At 41.9% G+C, this 20,043-nt stretch overlaps 1 protein-coding gene across 13 annotated transcripts in view; it reads left to right on the plus strand.

The window, feature by feature from the left end:
• The window catches only part of VPS13D (vacuolar protein sorting 13 homolog D), a 257,392-nt gene that overhangs the window by 112,393 nt on the left and 124,956 nt on the right, over window positions 1–20,043 (plus strand). For all 13 annotated transcript variants that reach the window (XR_002344909.1, XR_002344910.1, XR_002344911.1 and 10 more), the window contains 6 exons: window positions 353–495; window positions 4,115–4,245; window positions 4,764–4,939; window positions 8,473–8,596; window positions 9,690–9,925; window positions 13,006–13,114. Coding sequence is in view for 7 of the 13 variants with exons in the window: in XM_021095374.1 (XP_020951033.1) it covers window positions 353–495; window positions 4,115–4,245; window positions 4,764–4,939; window positions 8,473–8,596; window positions 9,690–9,925; window positions 13,006–13,114 (919 nt within the window). In the remaining 6 variants the exon portion in view is untranslated. The remainder of the gene's footprint in view (window positions 1–352; window positions 496–4,114; window positions 4,246–4,763; window positions 4,940–8,472; window positions 8,597–9,689; window positions 9,926–13,005; window positions 13,115–20,043) is intronic.

The following is a 20,043-nucleotide window of genomic DNA, read 5'->3' on the forward strand; positions in this document are numbered from 1 at the left end:
CCCTGAGTCAGGAAAGGATCAGTTTGCTTTTAATCTTTGTTTTTCAGAGGAGTGATAGACACAGTACCATTTTCCTCATGTTTTAGGCTCATAGAGTCAATATTTCTCCTAAAGTGTCTAGTTGTAGATCTTAGTGTGTTTCACACGTTGTTCAGTGAGGCCATCTCTGAGAGTTTTGACCGCTGATTAATTGCCTCTCCGTGTTTGGGGATCACAGAGAGGGAGGAAGAGTCAGTGCAGAGTTCTGCTTTGGGGTGGTAGCCACGGCACTGATTACTGATTCCCGATTCGGGCAGGTCGATAAGCTTTGTGTACGGATGAATGTCTACATCTTTGCTTTTCTGCCCCACAGCTGCACGATGAGAATCGGAAGGGGGATTCATCCTGAAGGCATGCCGGGCTGGTGTCAGGGCTTCTCGCTGGATGGTGGGAGTGGTGTCCGAGCTTTGAGAGTCATCCAGCAAGGAAACCGCCCAGGGCTGATCTATAACATTGGTGGGTTATATTTGGGGCAGCGGGAGAATTGAAACCATTGGCCGATGACTTCAGGCATGGAGGGATAAGCTGGCCATACATTTGGGCCTCGCTGCAAGTGCTGATTTTCTCATTTGGCACTGGGTCAGGTGTCTGTTCTCCAAATGCTAGATTGATATCAACACAGATCTATTCTCCTAGGAATCTGAAGAGCCACCTAAACACTGCCCTTCTGAGGTCTGGGGCTCTGTTTAATTTAAGGCTCACCTGTGCAGGGAAGTACCAGTTTGGCTTGAATCCTTGTTTTTGGTGGGAATAATAGGAACTCTTAGAATGCTTTTCATCCTCCAAGCATTTCCCATGCATTTGTTGAAACTGGCAACCCCTAAGAGGGTAAGAAGCATTGTTCTCCTTGAAACTGAAGCAGAGAGGTTAAGTGGCTTATCCGGAGATAAAGGAGAAGTCTGGGTTAGAAGTAGGACATGATTGGGGTGTCCACATTTGAGGCCAAAAATGTAAAACGCCCTTGGTGGTTAGAGTAATTAGAAGCCTTTAAGCTGGCTTCGCCTGAGGAGGTGCGGGGTGGCGAGGGAAGGGGAGGCTGCCGGGCCTCTAGACGGCGTGACCACCTGGGGCACTCCAAAGATTTCCTGAAGGATTAAGACCAATTTGATAAACATATCTCAGGTTTAAAATGGTAGCCGTGCCTCCTTCCTTTAGTATGTAATTTCCAAGGATCTCAGGGCACTGCTTAGCACTGGATGTTGAGCAACCATCCATTGGCCTCTCTGCACCGATGGAGATGCTGGTTTGTACTGTCCAGTACGGAGGCGCTGGCCACATGCGGCTGCTAAGCACTCGAGAGTACATGCCTGAGAAGTGTGGTGAGTGTGACAGAGGAATTGAATTTTTCACTTTATTTCGTCTCAGTGAATAGAAGTGGTCATGTATAACTGGTAGTTGCTCTTTTGGACAGTGTAGACGTAAAGAGTCATGTTAGAGACAGAAAATTTGAGATGGTGTCCTTTAGCTGTTGACCTTGAATCCTGTGGAGGCAGGGATATGTTTAAGAGTTTGAAGGTTTATTAGTAAGAGTCTCTTCCAAATATAGTTTGCCCTTTGTGCTTTTTGTTTTAGACACGAATTTGCATGCATTCTCGCTTGACAGCAAAGCTGTGGTTTTTTGTTGTTGTTTGTTTGTTTTTCACAGCTAACATTAAGATGTTAAGAGAAGAAATATAAACTCCATCCGATCCTCCAACTGAGGATCCTTTGCTTTGCTTTTTCTCACATTTGTTTGCTCCACCCTTTGAATAGGCACAGGTCACCTCACGTTTAGTTTGGCTTTCTGCTGGGGTGTCTTGTCATGTTAGAGTTTTCAAAGCCAGGTGCTACTCCAGGTCAGCTGAAAGCTGTAGTTGGGACAATTGGAGGGAAAATGGTGTCTAGGCCTTTGAAAGCAGCTGGCACTAAGGCACCGCACAGAATTCTTGCAGATTGAACTGTCCAGTGGAAATATGCAGTGGGCACGCATTCATTAAAGATTATTACTTTTAGGGACTAGGCAGAGATTCCAATTTTGTTTTTACACCAAAGAAAGGAATAGAGAGGCTGGGCTAAGACGGAATTTTATGACTCCTAAGGATCAGGAGATCTTGGCATTTATTATCAAGGGAATTTGTGGAATCTCTTTATATGAATATTTTTGAAGGATTGGTTGGATAACTAGCTCCCTACCAGGAAAGTTTAAAGCACAGTCCTAAGTGGAAAAGCCAGCAGGGCTTTGCCAGTTAACCTTGCATGTACCTCCAAAAGGAGGGATTTTGTGCATTTTGATTTTATCAGCTTTTCATTTCTTAGGGATTTACCAGGACAAGCCTAGATGAAAAGGTAAATAAAAAAAAATCAGTCCCCCCCCCAAATTCAGTCTTGATAGTGTAGCCTCTTTTAATAATATCAAATACATCTTTTATAGGTAGATTTTGATGAGTTGAGATTGGCTAGCTATGATAATGTTGATTTCAGAGTTCCCGTTGTGGTGCAGCAGAAACAAATCCAGCTAGGAACCATGAGATTGCGGGTTCCATCCCTGGCCTCTCTCAGTGGGTTAAGAATCTGGCATTGCCGTGAGCTGTGGTGTAGGTTGCAGACGCAGCTCGGATCTGGTGTTGCTGTGGCTGTGGTGTAGGCCGGCGGCTACAGTTCTGATTAGACCCCTAGCCTGGGAACCTCCATATGCCACAGGCGCGGCCCTAGAAAGACAAAAAAAAAAAAGTTGATTGACCATTAATGCCTTTCTGTATGGCATAGAAAAGGGACAGGATGCATCGCCCTGTTCCACTATCTCTTAGTATTTCTTAATTGCAGAGTTTCAGTGATTTTGTTTTTGTGTTTTGCTCAGGCTTTCAACTGTTTTTGAGACTTAAGTAAACACCAGTGGAAGTGAATTAAGGAGTTAACAGAGTGGAGTATTTATCATTGGAATTGCATTGGGATATCCAGGACACCTAGTTGTCACATCCTAAAGTCTCTTCTCTTTTTATGGTCCTTTGATACTTGACTGCTGAGTACAGTCCTTGTATTTGTCCCATCACCATATGAGCAAGGACTCTCCAGGAAGGCTGCCTGTGTTTGAAGCCAGCGATGCCACCTACTGGCTGCGTGACCTAGGGCAAAGTACCTAGCTTTTCCCGCCTTAGTTTCCTCATCTGCAAACATGAAGGAATGAAAATACATAACAACTCATAAGGTTGTTATTAGAATTAAATGTTGAGCCTTTGGATTAAGAGTTCAATAAATATTATTATTTCTACCATAATGTTTTTATCATTGTATAACCAGAACTCAGCCCAGTACTAATGAATATAGCTGTTATATTCATTGTCTGAATGAATGAATGATTCATCCACTGAGTTTCATATTTTTAAAAGTTGTTATCAGAGTTTCTAAAATAATTCAATGCTATTTTCTTTTTCTTTCTTGGGACCTGATGTTTTGAGATTTCCTTTTGATTTTTTATGACTTTCTCTTCTTGGTATGCATTTCGTTTGCTATTTTTGATTTCAGTACCTAGTAGGTGCTAAAAGCACTTATTTTATGAAGGAATAAATTCTATAGTATTTACTGTTATGTTTGAGCTGAATTCTTGGACAGTGGGCTTAAAGAAATTACTAGAAGAGTCCACTGAGTTCAGGGAAGTCGCAGAATCCAGTTAAGTAATAAGAAATTTCTAGTATATTCTGTAAAAGGGGCAAGTTCTCTAGGAGGAAATTTCATGTCCCATAGATAAGCAGAAATGTAGCAAACTGTCTTAGTAGTCAGCTTCGGAAATGGAAATCCAACTGAACACCTATGTGTTTTAGTGGCTGTTGTGGTTTTACACACTTTCTGAAGAAACTAGCAATTATGGGGATATTGATGTTGCCATAGAGATTTTTTTAAGCCCTTAAATGGGAATAAAGAATAATAATTTGAGGGTAATTCTGTTTTTACTCCATTCTTAGAAGGCTTGGCAGCTTCTCTGGGTGCCGTGATTGTTTTCGCAGAGAAACGAAGTAATCGTGAAGCCTATTTAATTATTTTAGGCAACAAATTTTTTTCCTTCTGACTAATTCATGGAACTGGTTCTTGTTATTTGTAGGGATTGATGTCAAGAAAGGCCGAGGTCGATATATTGACACCTGTATGGTCATCTTTGCCCCCCGTTACCTGCTAGACAATAAATCGTCTCACAAGCTTGCATTTGCACAGAGGGAATTTGCCAGGGGACAGGTAAGCTGTTTGCCTTTTTTTTTTTTTTTTTTTTTTTGTCTTTTTGCCTTTTCTAGGGTCGCTTCCAATGGCATATGGAGGTTCCCAGGCTAAGGGTCTAATCAGAGCTGTAGCCACCAGCCTATGCCACAGCCACAGCAATGCTGGATCCGGGCCGCGTCTGTGACCTACACCACAGCTCACGGCAATGCCGGATCCTTAACCCACTGAGCAAGGCCAGGGATTGAACCCACAACCTCATGGTTCCTAGTCGGATTCGTTAACCACTGTGCCACAACGGGAACTCCTAAGCTGTTTGCTTTTGAAGAATGACTAGTACTTACTTAACAGCACAATGAGTTTAATGCCCCGGCTTATCTCCCCATCAACACTAAGTCTTTTGACGTGAATAAGCATTTTGTGCCTTTGGTACCCTAAATAGCTCCTGGTAGAAGGCAAGGCTTAGAGTGAAATGGATACTCAATAAACAGTTTCTGTCTTGACTCGTTGACCAAGGCCAGTGGTCCTGTGTGTTTCAGGGAACAGCCAATCCGGAAGGTTACATTTCCACCCTTCCTGGTTCCAGCGTGGTGTTCCACTGGCCTCGGAATGACTACGATCAGCTGTTGTGTGTCAGACTGATGGACGTTCCCAACTGTATTTGGTCTGGAGGCTTTGAAGTCAACAAGAATAATTCCTTCCATATCAACATGAGGTAAGTTCAGAGATTATATTTAGTCAAAACGGTACATTTGAGGCGCAGTGATGTAAGTAGGAAGCTGTAAATACCAAATACGTTTCAAATAGTTATAAAGCTGTCAGCAAATAATAAGACTACTTCTTCATGAAATGGGCACATTTATTTCTGGCTCAGATAAACATCTTTCTTAAAACTACAAAGACCAGGTAAACATGGTGAACATTTGGCTGGAATGAGTTAGATGGAACATTGACAGTTTCGACCGTTGTGCACGTGCTCTTATCTGAGGTCACGTGTTCAGGGGGTAGCATTGAGCTCATGATTGCCGCATCTGCAGCATATGGAGGTTCCCAGGCTAGGGGTCTAATCCGAGCTACAGCCACCAGCCTACGCCACAGCCACAGCAACGCCACATCCGAGCCAGGTCTGCAACCTGCACCCCAGCTCATGGCAACGCCGGATCCTTAACCCACTGAGCCACTGAGCGAGGCCAGGGATCGATCCTGACCCTGATGGATACTAGTCGGGTTCGTTTCCACTGTGTCACAGTGGGAATTTCCTATAAATATATTTGTCTTTTCTTGCACACTGTACAAACTCTTCTCTTATTTGATACCATTTCAGTAAATCACCTGGCCTTTGCCTAACCCAGTGACCCTCAGGTTCTTGTTAAGAAAATCTGACAAAATTCAACCTCAACTAGCACAAGATGATGCTCTTCTCTCTGCTTTCATCCAATTATTTTTTTTTTTTTTTTTTTTTTATTTTCCCACTGTACAGCAAGGGGGTCAGGTTATCCTTACATGTATACATTACAATTACAGTTTTTCCCCCACTTTTTTTTTTTTTTTTTTTTTTTTTTTTTTTTGCTTTTTAGTGCCGTGCCTACAGCATAGGGAGGTTCCCAGACTAGGGGTCGAATGGAGCTACAGCTGCTGGCCTACACCACAGCCACAGCAGTGCAGGATCTGAGCCGAGTCTGTGACCTACACCACAACTCAGGGCAATGCCAGATCCTTGACCCAGTGAGCGAGGCCAGGGATAGAACCCGCAACCTCATAGTTCCTAGTCGGATTCGTTTCCACTGCGCCACGACGGGAACTCCAGCGATTTTTTAAAAAAATATATTAGACTTTAAAAAATTGTGGTAAAATACACATACCATGTGAGAAAGGTGACATAAAGACCTAGAAGTTGTTCTGTGGTCCTCAGGCATATAGCATAAAATTTGCCATCTTAACCATTTTTAACTTCACTAGTGTTAAATACATTCATCTTTCCAAACTGAAACTACACCCACTAAACAACTCCTCGTTTTCCCTTTCTCTGACCCCTGGCAACCACCCTTCTCCCTTCTCTATGAATTTGACGAACTCCCTCAGAGAAGTGAAACCATCCAATAATAATAATTTTGTGACTGGCTTATTCACTTAGCATAATGTCCTCAGGGTTCGTCCATGTGTCAATACGTCATTCCTTTTTAAGGCTGAATAGTACATTCCATGTATGTAGCACATTTTTCTTATCCGTTCATCCACTGATGGACATTTGGGTTGCTTCTACCTCTTGGATGTTAGGAATAGTGCTGCCGTGTATATGAACGTGCAGATATTTCTTTGAGTCCCTGCTTGCAGTTCTTTTTGGTATATATTCAGAAGTAGAATTGTTGGATCATGTGGGCATTTTAATTCTTTGAGTAAGTGTTACATTACTTTCTTTCTTTTTTTTTTTTTTTTTGTATTTTTGCTATTTTCTTGGGCTGCTCCCGCGACATATGGAGGTTCCCAGGCTAGGGGTCGAATTGGAGCTATAGCCGCCGGCCTACGCCAGAGCCACAGCAACATGGGATCCGAGCTGCGTCTGCGACCTACACCAGAGCTCACGGCAACGCCGGATCCTTAACCCACTGAGCAAGGCCAGGGATCGAACCCACAACCTCATGGTTCCTAGCTGGATTCATTAACCACTGTGCCACAAAGGGAACTCCTGTTATATTACTTTCTGTAGTGCCTGCACCATTTTTCATTCCTGCCAATAGCATACCGCAGTTCGAGTTTCTCTACATCCTCACCAACACTTGTTATTTTATTTTATTTTATTTTATTTGTCTTTTTGCCTTTTCTAGGGCTGCTTCCTGTGGCCTCTGGAGGTTCCCAGGCTAGGGGTCGAAATGGAACTGTTGCTGCCAGCCTACACCACAGCCACAGCAATGCCATATTGTGTGTATAGTTTTAAATTTTGGTGTAGTCCAAGTTATCTCTTTTAACTTTTGTTGCTTATGCTTTTGGTGTCATATCCAAAAAATCATTGCAAAATCCAATGTCATGAAGTTTCCCCCCATGTTTTCTTCTTAGAATTTTATAGTTTTAGCTCTTACTGTAGGTCTTTAATCCACTTTGAGTTAATATTTGTACGTAGTGTGAGGTAAGGGTCCAAGTCCATTCTTTTTTTGTGGATATTCAGTTGTCCCAATACAGTTTCTTGAAAAGACTTTCCTTTCCCTGTGGAATGATTTTGGGGAAAAATTATTTGACCTTATATGTGAGAGTTTATTTCTGGGCTTTGTATTCTATTCATCTATATTATGTTGTTATGCTGATATCACACTGTTTTGATTACAGTAGTTTTATAATAAGCTTTGACATTAGGCAGTGTGAGACCACCATCTTTTCTCTTTTTCAAGACTATTTTGGCCATTTGAAATCCCATGAGATTCCATCTGAGTTTTAGGATGAATTTTCTATTAATTGGGAAAAAAAAACCCTCGGAATTTCGATAGGGGTTGTGTTAGATCTGTGGATCCACTTTAGTGGCATTGACATCTGGACAACGTGAAGTCTTCTAATCCATGAACATGGGATGCCTTTCTGCTTCTTTCTCTCCTCTTTAATTTCTTTCCTCAAATGCTTTCGAAGGTAAAGACTCTGAAATCAGTGTTTTTTCAACATATTTGGGAGCAAAATTTAATCGTTTATGCCTATGGTTAATCCTCCATGGAGAACACTATTGTAAGGGAACAGCAAAAATGGCTAGTTTAATGATAGTGACCTAAAACAGTGTTTATATTTCTCACACACACACACACACACACACACACACACACACACACACGTTATGATCACATTACTGATCTCCATTCTACAGGATTCTTCCTCACCTTCCCTCATCCTACAGAACCATCCATGTTTATCAGTAACATCAATGTATTAGTTTAAACTATATAAAATTCCTCTTTTCTAGGTCAAAAATAGTCTAATATCAACTTTTACGTAGTTCACCCCATATTGACTCATTTGCTGCACTGACACAATGGCCTAAAACAAACCCACTGGGTAATATGTGTAGATCTCACACAGTTATGACGCACTGTTCAGAATGAATCCTTTTTGCTTGAATGAATTGTTTTTTACTATGTGATTATACTGTCAATTTCTACTTGTCTAATGTGGTCAAAGACACAGTGGTGAGTGAGAGACATATGGGAGGAAAGTGAACCGAAACTTGTTCCCTCCATTTTTTGCAACCTCTTTTATTTCCTTTTTCTGCAGAGATACTCTGGGAAAATGCTTCTTCCTGCGCGTGGAAATTACTCTGCGAGGAGCTACTTATAGAATCTCATTTAGTGATACAGATCAGTTACCCCCACCTTTCCGAATTGACAACTTTTCTAAGGTATCAAGGGAGGTTGAGAGCCAGTTGGGCTGTCTCACACGTGGGAAAGTGGAGTAGGTACTGCCCTTAAGATAATAAGGGAATAGTACGTTGTTAACACAGGTTTAAAAGAAGCTGTGTGGGAATCTTAGAAATCCTTGCTACTGGGAGGTGGTTTCTGCCAGTGATTTTGATTGCTGGGCAGCCTTGTCCAGATGTGACTTCTCAGCTCCCAAAACGTATTTTGACTAGATTGATTGGTTGGCACAGTGCCCTCCAGAGACATTCCATGTAAACAGAGGACTCAGAATCAAATTGACAAAGGCCAGTAGAATGGGCATTTCTACTGTTGCTTAGTTACAGTGAGTTTTGTATAATCTTTCAAGTAAATCCAATATGGAAATCATTAGATTCTATTTTAAATTGTGCCTTTGAATAGCAGTGTCTTTTTTTTTTTTTTTTTTTTTTTTGGTCTGTTTGCTATTTCTTTGGGCCGCTCCCGAGGCATATGGAGGTTCCCAGGCTAGGGGTCGAATCGGAGCTGCAGCCACCGGCCTACGCCAGAGCCACAGCAACATGGGATCCGAGCCCGTCTGCGACCTACACCACAGCTCACGGCAATGCCGGATCCTTAACCCACTGAGCAAGGCCAGGGATCGAACCCGTAACCTCATGGTTCCTAGTCGGATTCGTTAACCACTGCGCCACGACGGGAACTCCAGCAGTGTCTTATAATATGTGATTTTCCATAGCCAAATTCCAAAATTTTTATTCCTTTCTCTATTCAAAGCATATCCCAGGGGGTCGAGGGTAGACCAGCTGCCATTGATCGGACAGGATTGCTTCCTCTAGGTATTTGGCGTGGCAGAGCTGCTCTAAACCTTTTACCCACCAGGCCGTGGCCTGTGCCCCTTAATTGGTGGTCTTTTTGCAATTTTGAAGATGATTAGAAAGGCCTTTGAAGAGGCCAGCTGATGAGCCTCACATGTGGTTATGCCCTGTGTAGGATTCATTTGGGAAGGCTCTGGAACTTCAGCCTGGGAGGCCCTGAATCACTTGCCAACAGCAGCACTCTGAATGGACGTCCTCTTTATCCCCTCTGCCCTTATTCTAGGTCCCGGTTGTCTTTACTCAGCATGGCGTCGCTGAACCCAGGCTCCGGACCGAAGTGAAGCCCATGACTTCCCTGGACTATGCCTGGGACGAACCCACCCTGCCACCTTTTATCACTCTGACTGTTAAAGGGGCAGGCTCCTCTGAGCTCATCTGCAACATGAATGATTTCCAGGATAACCGGCAGCTTTATTATGAAAATTTCATTTACATCGCTGCCACGTATACATTCTCTGGGTAATTCTGGGTTCAATTACTGTTCTTGTAAGGCAGAAAGCTCTAATTATCAACTGGTTTTAAATTTTAAGCGGTTCTCAGGAAGCTGAGGGACGAAGGAAGATTCCTTCCATTCTTTACCAAATCCCAGGCTCAGGGTCTGTCTTGAGAGGTCTTTAGTCTAAACCCTTGTCTTCTGGCTTGACTAAAGTTTATGCAAAGAGACAAGACTCCTCTTTTTAAAGATCTGTCTAATAACCCATCTGGTATGGAACAACTCCTCTCCTGAGCTGTTAAATTTCTCTTGCTTTAGAGAAATTTCTTATGTATATTTCTTATGTATTTTTAAAAAGTTTCTTGCTGCTATTTCTGTTTTACCTCTTTCCTCATTTGAAACTGATGAATCTTTACCCGTTTTACTGCTATTCTGACTCTCTCCTTGAAAATACTGATTAAGCAGACACTTCAGGGTCTATCTTAAAATTCACGTAAAGGCAACTTGACAATAATTCCAGTTGCTTAGAATTATGATCTTCACTGTTGTCTGACGAGTTAGTTATATTTAGAAAGAAAAACCAGGTGAAGAATGGCGAGGTTATTCTAATTCTGTTTGATTGGTACGTGGAGATTCAAAACGTTGGGCTTTCTGAAGGTAGTCATTCCACCAACATGTAAATGCAGTTTGTTGTTTCTGTGCTTGTTATAGGGCCAGTTGTTGAAGTTTATCCGTGAGGAAACTGGGAGAATAGCTGAATCTTTCACATTCCAAATATAAGTCCCCTGATTGAACGAAGTCATATTCTTCTCCAAAGTGTTCTGAATGATTTTGCTTATGAAATATTTGTGTATGTGCCTGAGGCCCGCAGAATAAGCTCTGAGTCCAGGGGGTGTCCTTCTCATCGGCCTAGATCCCAGATTTCACTAATAATGTGTTGAATGGGGCATCTTTGCTTAGAATAGCCCTTCTTTTCCTTCTTTGTTGCACTTCTTTTGATAAAGATGGTGCTGGGCTACTTATTTTAATTAAGTCAATCATGTTTGTTTCTTTTTAAAGATTATGGCACCAAACGCTATGACATGCTTAAGGTTTTGGTGCCTGAAAAACCAGTCCTTAATCTGATTGCTTATCACGGTTTTTTCCTCTTTAGTTTCTTATGTTAAATTCCAGTAGTTCAACTAAGCTTTTTAACTGAAGAATCCTAATGGAGAATTATGAGTTTAGTAGGTTGAACGGATATGGGTAGAGAAAAAGAGAAGCTCCTGGGAATCTTAGTATGCCGAGAGGTTAACTCATATTTTGGTGTGTAGTAGATCCTGTTTCTTTGCATTTTTGGAGTGAACTTTGCATTTTGGCGATGAATGAGACTGGTTTTGTTTTTGTTGATTTTTTATTTTAAATTGAGGTGAGGTTTATATAACATGAAATTAACAATCTTAAAGTGATCAGTTCAGTGGCATTTCATGTATTTGTGAGATTGTGCAGCCACCATGCTATCTAGTTGCAAAACGTTTTCATCACCCTAAGCCGATTAAGTAGCTACTCCCCATTAAACCGCTTCTCCCAGTCCCTGGAAACCACCAAGCTGCTTTCTGTCTCTAAGGATTTACCTAGTGCAGATAGTTCACATAAATTATCATAAAGTATGTAAGCTTTTGTGTCTGGCTTCTTTCACTCAGCATAACGTTCTCCAGGTTCGTCCACCTCATGGCGTGTATCAGCATTCATTCCTGTTATGACTAAGTAATATTCCATTATATGTCTGTTCCACAGTTTGTTTGTCCCCTCATCCTTTGAGAGACATTTGTTTCATCTCTACCTTTTGGCCGTTGTCAACACTGCTGCTATGTACATGTCTGTACGTGCATTTGCTGAAGTCCTTGATTTTAATTTTGTGTGTGTGTGTATACCTAGGAGTGGAATTACTGGGTTCCGTAGTAATTCTGTGTTTACCTTTTGAGCAACTGCTATACTATAGACTCTTTTCCATAGCAGCTGGTGGGAATCATTTTACATTCCCACCAGCCATGTGTTAGGGTTCTGATTTCTTTACTTCTCAGCAGTGCTTGTTGTTTTCCACTTTTTTTCCTTGCAGCTACCCTGCTGGGTAGGTAGAAGTGTCTCACTGTGGTTGGGTTTGCATTTCCATAATAGCTAATGAGAATGAAGATTGTTGTCATGTGCTGATTGTCCACCTGTATATCTTTGGAGAAATGTCCCTTCAAATCCTTGGCTCATTTTAAAACTGGATTTTTTTTTTTTTGCCTTTTTATTTTAATTTTAATATAAGGCATTTTAAAACACCTTATATCATATGGATACAGATCCCACATCAGATATATGGTTTGCAAATATCTTCTCCCATTCTGTGGATTATCTTTTTGCTTTCTTGATGATGTCTTTTGGAAGGACGAAAGCTTTAATTTTGTTGAACCCAAAATTTTTTGGTCACTTGTGCTTTTGGTATCATGAAAACTAGATTTTAACTCTGAATTTATTAGTCCCTTTTTGATAATAGAGATTAGTGGAAACAGGAGAATAATCTAAATAAAATCTCATCGAAATGCTCTAGAGTATAGTTAGGCTGCAACATTCCTAAAGTTTACGGTTCTTAAACCCCAGAGAAACACAACAGGGTCGAATTGGAGGAATGTGGTATGATGAACCTTTGTTTTCTTTTCATCATTAAGGGACTTCTGATTTCTTGCTAGGACTTACAGATGCAATAATGCTGATTGTTTTCCTGGCAGAGAATAGAGCTGATTCTTGGACCCTTGGAATGCCTGGCTTAGTTTTTTCTTGTTTTGTTACCTCTGAAGATATATAGTCATCCTTTTCTGTCTGAATTTTAAGCCACTGAAATTATCAGGAAAGGGGAAATGTCAGTTTGTCTTCTGACAAATGAATCTTTGTGCAGGAAAAACAACATAACCTTGATCTTCTGCAACTTGAGTCAGACTCTTTTTTCCCATAATTAAAAAAAGAAAGTATCATCTTTATAGCGTAGGTTTAGACCTTTGCTTATGAGTACTTGCATACCTGCATGAGTACATGTGTATGAGCCGTGCATGTCTTCTGATTGTTACTGTCTTTCCACCTCTAGCTTACAGGAGGGGACAGGACGGCCTGTGTCTTCCAACAAAGCCATTACCTGCGCAGAGCTCGTCTTGGACGTCTCACCAAAGACACAGAGAGTCATTTTAAAGAAGAAGGTAAGCGAGCTTAGAATTTGGAATTTAGAAGAACAGATTTTTAGCCCTGGAAGGGACTCAGGGCATGGATCCAACCCCTCGTGTTACAGATGAGTAAATGGAGACTTAGGCCCACCCTTCGGGTGGAACTTGGATGTCTCGACTGCTCCGATTTGTGTTCTTGACCCTGTCCCATGGTACCTGCTCTATGAATTCCAGGCCTTTCTTAATGTTCGATACCTTTTTAGGAGAACTTAATTCTTTTTATTTTTTTATTTTTTGGTCTTTTTAAGGCCACACCTGCATATAGGGAAGTTCCCGGGCTAGGGGTTGAATTGGAACTGCAGCTGCCAGCCTACGCCACAGCCGTAGCAATGCCAGATCCGAGCTGCAGCTGTGACTTACACTGCAGCTTTTGGTGACACTGGATCCTTTAATCCACTGAGTGAGGCCAGGGATTGAACCTGCATCCTCATGGATACTAACTGGGTTCTTAAGCTGCTGAGCCACAACGGGAACTCTGAGAACTTAATTCTTGAATTTATTTTTTTTCACATTTACAGTTTGTCATTGTCATTATTCTTTTCTCTTTTAACATTCCCCTCACCTGCTCTTCCCTCAACTCAATGGAAAAAATGATCAAACTTGACAATATTTTCCCCTTTTATGACAACGTTCTTTTAAAATTTAATTTAATTTAATCTTTTATGCCAACATTCTTTTTGAGTCAATTTAGGGCAATTTTTAGGCTAATAGACCTAGATATTGAGAGAGAGAGTAAACTTTGATCAGAAATATTGTAAGTGACAGAAGGACTGGTAATGAATAGTTCAGGCTTCAGAATGAAAGATGTTTGAGAATGCAGGTGCAGAAACCATTCAGAGGAGATAGATCACCAGCTGTAATTATTTCATGTGCTCTGTTTGTTTTCAGTTTCAGTGTACATTAAAAACGAACAATAAAAAGTAAAAACTGCTGTACAGTTTTTTTGTTTTGTTCTCAATTTGTTTTCAGTGCCAGTGTAAGACCAACTGTAATTATTTGAAACACATTTATCTGAGGGGTGTGTTCTGGAAAATTTTGCATAATATAAATCATATAATCCAAAAATAACCCTAACAGAGGATGTGTGGCCCTAATGCTGACAAAGGATGTCCTTTGATCACCTAAGGTGGTGTCACATGTGACAGGAATGTCTCTGGTTTGTGCTTCATTTGGCTTTGAGGTTTATACAACTCATCACATTTTTATTTTTATTTATTTATTTTTGTCTTTCTAGGGCTGTACCTGAGTCATCACATGTTTAATGGTGGGGGTTAGATTCAAATCATTTCAGACTTTGCACATCAAAAGGAACTTTATATTTTTAATTCAGTTTTATATTTTTAAATAGCTTTATTGAGATGTAATTCTTTTTTTTTTTCTTTTTTTTTTTTTTTTCCTTTTGTCTTTTCTAAGGCTGCACCCACGGCACATGGAGGTTCCCAGGCTCCGGGTCTAATCGGAGCTATAGCCGCCGGCCTATACCACAGCCACAGCAATGTGGGATCCGAGGCGTATCTGCGAGCCACACCACAGCTCACAGCAACGCGGGATCCTTAACCCACTGAGCAAGGCCAGGGATCGAACCTGCAACCTCCTGGTTCCTAGTCGGATTCATTAACCACTGAGCCATGACGGGAACTCCGAGATGTAATTCATATACTATACAAATCACCCATTTAGAATATACAATTCAGTGGTTTTTAGTCTATCCATGGTATGTACACACCCATAGCCACACTCAATTTTAGCACATCTTCATTACCTCCAGAAGGAAGCCTGTAACCTTTCGTGATCACCCCTACATTCCCTTCCCAGCCCTAAACAATCATTAATCTACCTTCTGTGACTATAGGCTCCCCTCCTCTGGGCTTTTATATGCGTGGTCTTTAATGACAGGCTTCTTTCACGTAGCCTAATGTTTTCTTTTATTCTTTTTATTTTATGATTTTTATTTTTCCATTATAGTTGATTTACTGTGTTCTATCAGTTTTTACTGTACAGCAGAGTGACCCAGTCATACATATTATACATTCTTTTTCTCACATTATCCTCCATTATGTTCCATCACAAGTGACTAGATATAGGTCCCTGTGCTCTACAGCAGAACGTCATTGCTTATCCACTCCAGATGCTATAACTTACATCTACTAACCGCAGACTTCCAGTCCATCGCATTCCATCCCCTCTCCCCCTTGGCAATCACAAGTCTGTTCTTCAAGTCCATGAGTTTCTTTTCTGTGGAAAGGTTCATTTGTGCTGTATATTAGGTTCTGGATATAAGTGGTATCATATGGTATTTGTCTTTCTCTTTCTGACTGACTTCAGTTAGTATGAGGATCTCTAGTTCCATCCATGTTGCTGCAAATGGCATGATTTTGTTCTTGTTTATGGCTGAGTAGTATTCCATTGTGTATATATATATACCATATCTTCTTAGTGCATTCATCTGTCAAAGGACATTTAGGTTGTTCTCATGTCTTTTTTTTTTTTTTTTCCCCACTGTACAGCAAGGGGGTCAGGTTATCCTTAGATGTATACATTGCAATTACAGTTTTTTCCCCCACCCTTTCTTCTGTTGCAACATGAGTATCTAGACATAGTTCTCAATGCTATTCATCAGGATGTTCTCATGTCTTAGCTGTTGTGAACAGTGCTACAAAGAACGTAGGGGTGCATGTAGCTTTTTCAATGAAAGTTTTATCTGGATGTATGGCCAAGAGTTGCATTGCTGGGTCATATGGTAGTTCTATATTTAATTTTCTGAGGTACCTCCATACTGTTTTCCGTAGTGGTTGTACCAATTCACATTCCCACCAACAGTGTAGGAGGGTTCCCTTTTCTCCACACCCTCTCTAGCATTTGTTATTTGTTGGGGTTTTTTTTGTTTTTTGTTTTTTTGTCTTTTTGTCTTTTCTAGGGCCGCTCCCACAGCATATGGAGGTTCCCAGGGTAGGGGTCTAATTGGAGCTGTAGCCGCTGGCCTACACCACAGTGACAGCAACATGGGATCCGAGCTGAGTCTGCGACCTACCCATAGCTCATGGCAACACCGGATCCTTAACCCACTGAACAAGGCCAGGGATTGAACCCACAACCTCATGGTTCCTAGTCGAATTCGTTAACCTCTGCGCCATGACGGGAACTCCAGCATTTGTTATTTGTTGACTTGCTAATGATAGCCATTCTGACAAATAGGTGTGAGATGGTACCTCATAGCAGTTTTAATTTGCATTTCTCTAATAATTAGTGATGTTGAGCATTTTTTCATGTGCTTGTTGGAATTTATCTTAATGTTTTAAAGTTTATCTCTCTATTAAGCTACTAATACTTCTATGTGTATTTTTACATAGCAGCAGTTGAATGTCATATAATTAAAATTTGCTTAAAATATTATCATATACATTTATTTATTTATCTTTTTAGGGCCACATCTGCAGCATATGGAAGTTCCCAGGCTAGGGGTTGAGTTAGAGCTGCAGCTACCAGGCTATACCACAGCCACAGCAATGTGGGAGCCAAGCCGTGTCTGCAATCTACACCACAGCTCATGGCAACACCGGATCCTTAACCCACTGAGTGAGACCAGGGATCAAACCTGTGTCGGGAACTCCTCAGTGCCAGATCCTTTAACCCGCTGCACCAGGCCAGGGATCAGACCTGTGCTTCTGCAGTGATCTGAGCCGTTGCAGTTGAATTCTTAACCCACTGCACCACAGTGGGAACTCCCTATGAAATAAGATTTGTAAGTGGTGATGAGTAAAGCGACTGTGAAGCATAGTAATTAAAAGTGAACCCCTTTTTTAGACTTTTATTGAACATTTTGAAAAAGGAAATTTTGAAAGGCAATAATCTAAAAATAAAAGAGTCTGGTAGAAATCAAGTTAACTGGGGGGGAAACATGCAAGGGCCCTTGGAAATGACGTTGCAGGTGACCTTCACAGAATGTTCAGGGTGATGAGGATGTTAGGGTGACTGAAAACCAGCTCGGGAATCACGTGATTTAAAAGTGGGATAGGATCACCGGTTGTGCTCAGCAAAACACGAATAATAACTATACATGTGATTTCCAAAGGCTGGGTGATGGTTAAGTAGACAAAAACAGATTTTTTTATTAAGGAGCAAAAAATATTTTAAGTAAAATTTCATAATTTTTTTTTTTTTTTTTACATACTTTCACAGTTGTTAATGTCACTTAATGAGGATGAAAACTGGCAAATGGGAGGGTGGGTGATAAATGAATTGTACTGACCTCTAAAACTAGGCAGAGTTCTTTGCATTGGCCTTAGGCAGTGGACCTGGGCGCTTGAGTTAGAAACCAAGAGTGGAAGTTTGATACCTTATATTTTTGTTTATTTGTTTGCTTGGTTTTTCTTTTTTTACTTTTTATTTTGCAAGAATCTCAAATTTACAGAAACGTTGGCAGAAATTCTGTAGAAGCGATGCTGTCACTTTGATTTGTCCTGTTGCTGGAAATAGTAACTTTAGCGCTTGCTGCAGGTGGGTCTGCCAGCCTTCTCACTGTGAAGGGAAGATTTTCCTTTTCCCTTGCTTTTAGTAAATATTTTGTGGAGCGGTCCTTTGGGACCGTGTGAGTATCCTGTTCCACATCACATTGTCTACGTGTGTATGTGTGAGCACGCGTGCATGTGCGTTAGCCTGGGCTTCCACGACCAAATGCTGTAGACTAAACAGTGGGAATTTACTTCTCACAGTTCTAGAGCCCGGGAGGTTCGGGATCAGGGTGCTGGCCAACTCGGTTCCTGGAGTGGGTCCTTTGCTTGCTTTGTGGACTGCTGCCTCCCTACTCTGTCCTCAGGTATTAGAGAAGAAGTTAGGGGGCAGGGGTGAAGGGAGAGGAGAAAGCAAGCTTTGGCACAAGGGCACTCATCCCATCAGGAGAACCCCTCACTTTTTGACCTCCTCTAAACCTAATTGTCACCCAAAGGCCCCGCTTCGAAGTACCATCACAGCTGCTGGTTAGGCCTTCAGCATAAGGATTTGACGGGGCGCAGTTTGGTCCATAGCTTTGCGTATGTCACTGTGGCTCTCTGTGTTACCTGTGACCGTCAGGATTTCTCTTTATGCTCAGTTTTCATATTCGGCCAAAGGGAGCATCTTTAACCTTCTGTGTCCTTTGGATGTTTGCCCCTCATTCCTTGAGTATGTTCTGACTTTCTGACACAGCAAGTTATTCAGGGCCCACTTTGTACTTGCCCTGCAGCATTCTTGGAATTTGCCGCTTCTTTCAGGAGTCTCAGTCCCTTCTATCAGAGAATGGAATTTAGAAACGTAAAATAGGAACACCTCGTTGTGGTGGTACTGTTCCCAGACTCTCAAGGGACAGACTTAGGGATTTTTTTGGATACATGACACATATCTGCACACACACACTTGCACATACTGTATCTGTGTATGTGCATAACATGTATGCATGTGCAATACATGTCTTATGTGTGTACTTATTTACTACACATTTCTCTCTCTCCTCTTTTTAACTGAAGTATGGTTGATGTACAGTGTTGTGCCAATTTCTGCTGTACAGCAAAGTGACCCAGGCATACACATATATACATTCCTTTTCTCATAGTGTCTTTCATCATGTTTTATCCTAAGAGGTCTCCATATGTTAAAAACCAGCAATTCACACGATCGTTCTCATTCCACTCCGGCATCATAAAGTTCATTCTGATTTCTTCCCTCTTCGTATTTGTGATTCCTTTGTCCAACACTAAGAACGTCTTTACGAATTTGATCAGTTCTCCCGAACATAACCCATCTTCTCTGGCCCCCGTGGACACACCTGTTACCGGCATGGGCTTTGATCTCCAACGTGCTGGGCAGCTCTCCTCCCAACCTCCACCCCTTGCCAGGCCGCCATCGCCATCTCTCTTTGTCTCTGACAACCACACAGGGCCCGCCTCCCCAACCCCTTGATAGGGATCATCACCCACCTTGGGTTTCAGCATCACACTCTGGGCTGGGCCCCCATGGCCTTCTCCCTTCCTCAGTTTCATCTGAAGGGTTTAGGACTCAGTCGTGAGGGGAGGGGGCAGGGGAAGGGAGCTAGAGGAGAATGGTGGATCTCAGATATTTAAAAGGAGGTTTGGGTAGTTTCCAGCGATGGTGAGCCTATACGTCTGGGCAGGAAATAGAGGGATCTGTGGTTTGATTCCTGCTCTGGAGCATCTCCAGGAAAATTGAGTTGCTTTTCCGTGCGGTTTTGGTGCTGTGGGTAGATGTATTCTCTGACTGTGAACAGAGAAGTAAAGCTGTGGGGATCACAGGTGTAGAAGTGCGGCTCAGTTTCATCTCTCTTCACAGACGTAGGAGGCAGTAGCACAAGTAGAAAGAGCACCGTATCTTCTAGGTTTGAGTTCTGGCTTTGCCGCTTAAAGATTATGCTATCTGGTATTTCACGTTCCTACCTGAGCCTTGTTTTCCCACACTGCTCTCCCAGGTTTGTGAGGAAGATCAACTAAGACAATGTACATAATGTGCTGTGTAAAGAGATGTAATCATGATAACATCACAGGCGTTTATTTTTTATTTTTTTATTTTTTTGTTAGGGCTGCACCCGTGGCACATGGAGGTTCCCAGGCTAGGGGTCGAATCGGAGCTGTAGCCGCTGGCCTATGCCACAGCCACAGCAATGCCAGATCCGAGTCACATCTGAGACCTACACCACAGTTCACGGCAACGCCGGATCCTTAACCCACTGAGCAAGACCAGGGATCGAACCCTCAACCTCATGATTCCTAGTCGGATTCGTTTCCGCTGCACCATGACGGGAACTCCACAGACGTTTATTGAGGCATCGCCCTGTGCAAGGCATGTGCTAAAAGTGCCTTGTACTTATTAGACATTCTGTAAGAACCCTAAGAGGTAGCTTCGTTTCCCCATGTGAT

Source organism: Sus scrofa, chromosome 6 (assembly GCF_000003025.6).
Source record: "Sus scrofa isolate TJ Tabasco breed Duroc chromosome 6, Sscrofa11.1, whole genome shotgun sequence".
NCBI classification, from domain to species: domain Eukaryota; kingdom Metazoa; phylum Chordata; class Mammalia; order Artiodactyla; family Suidae; genus Sus; species Sus scrofa.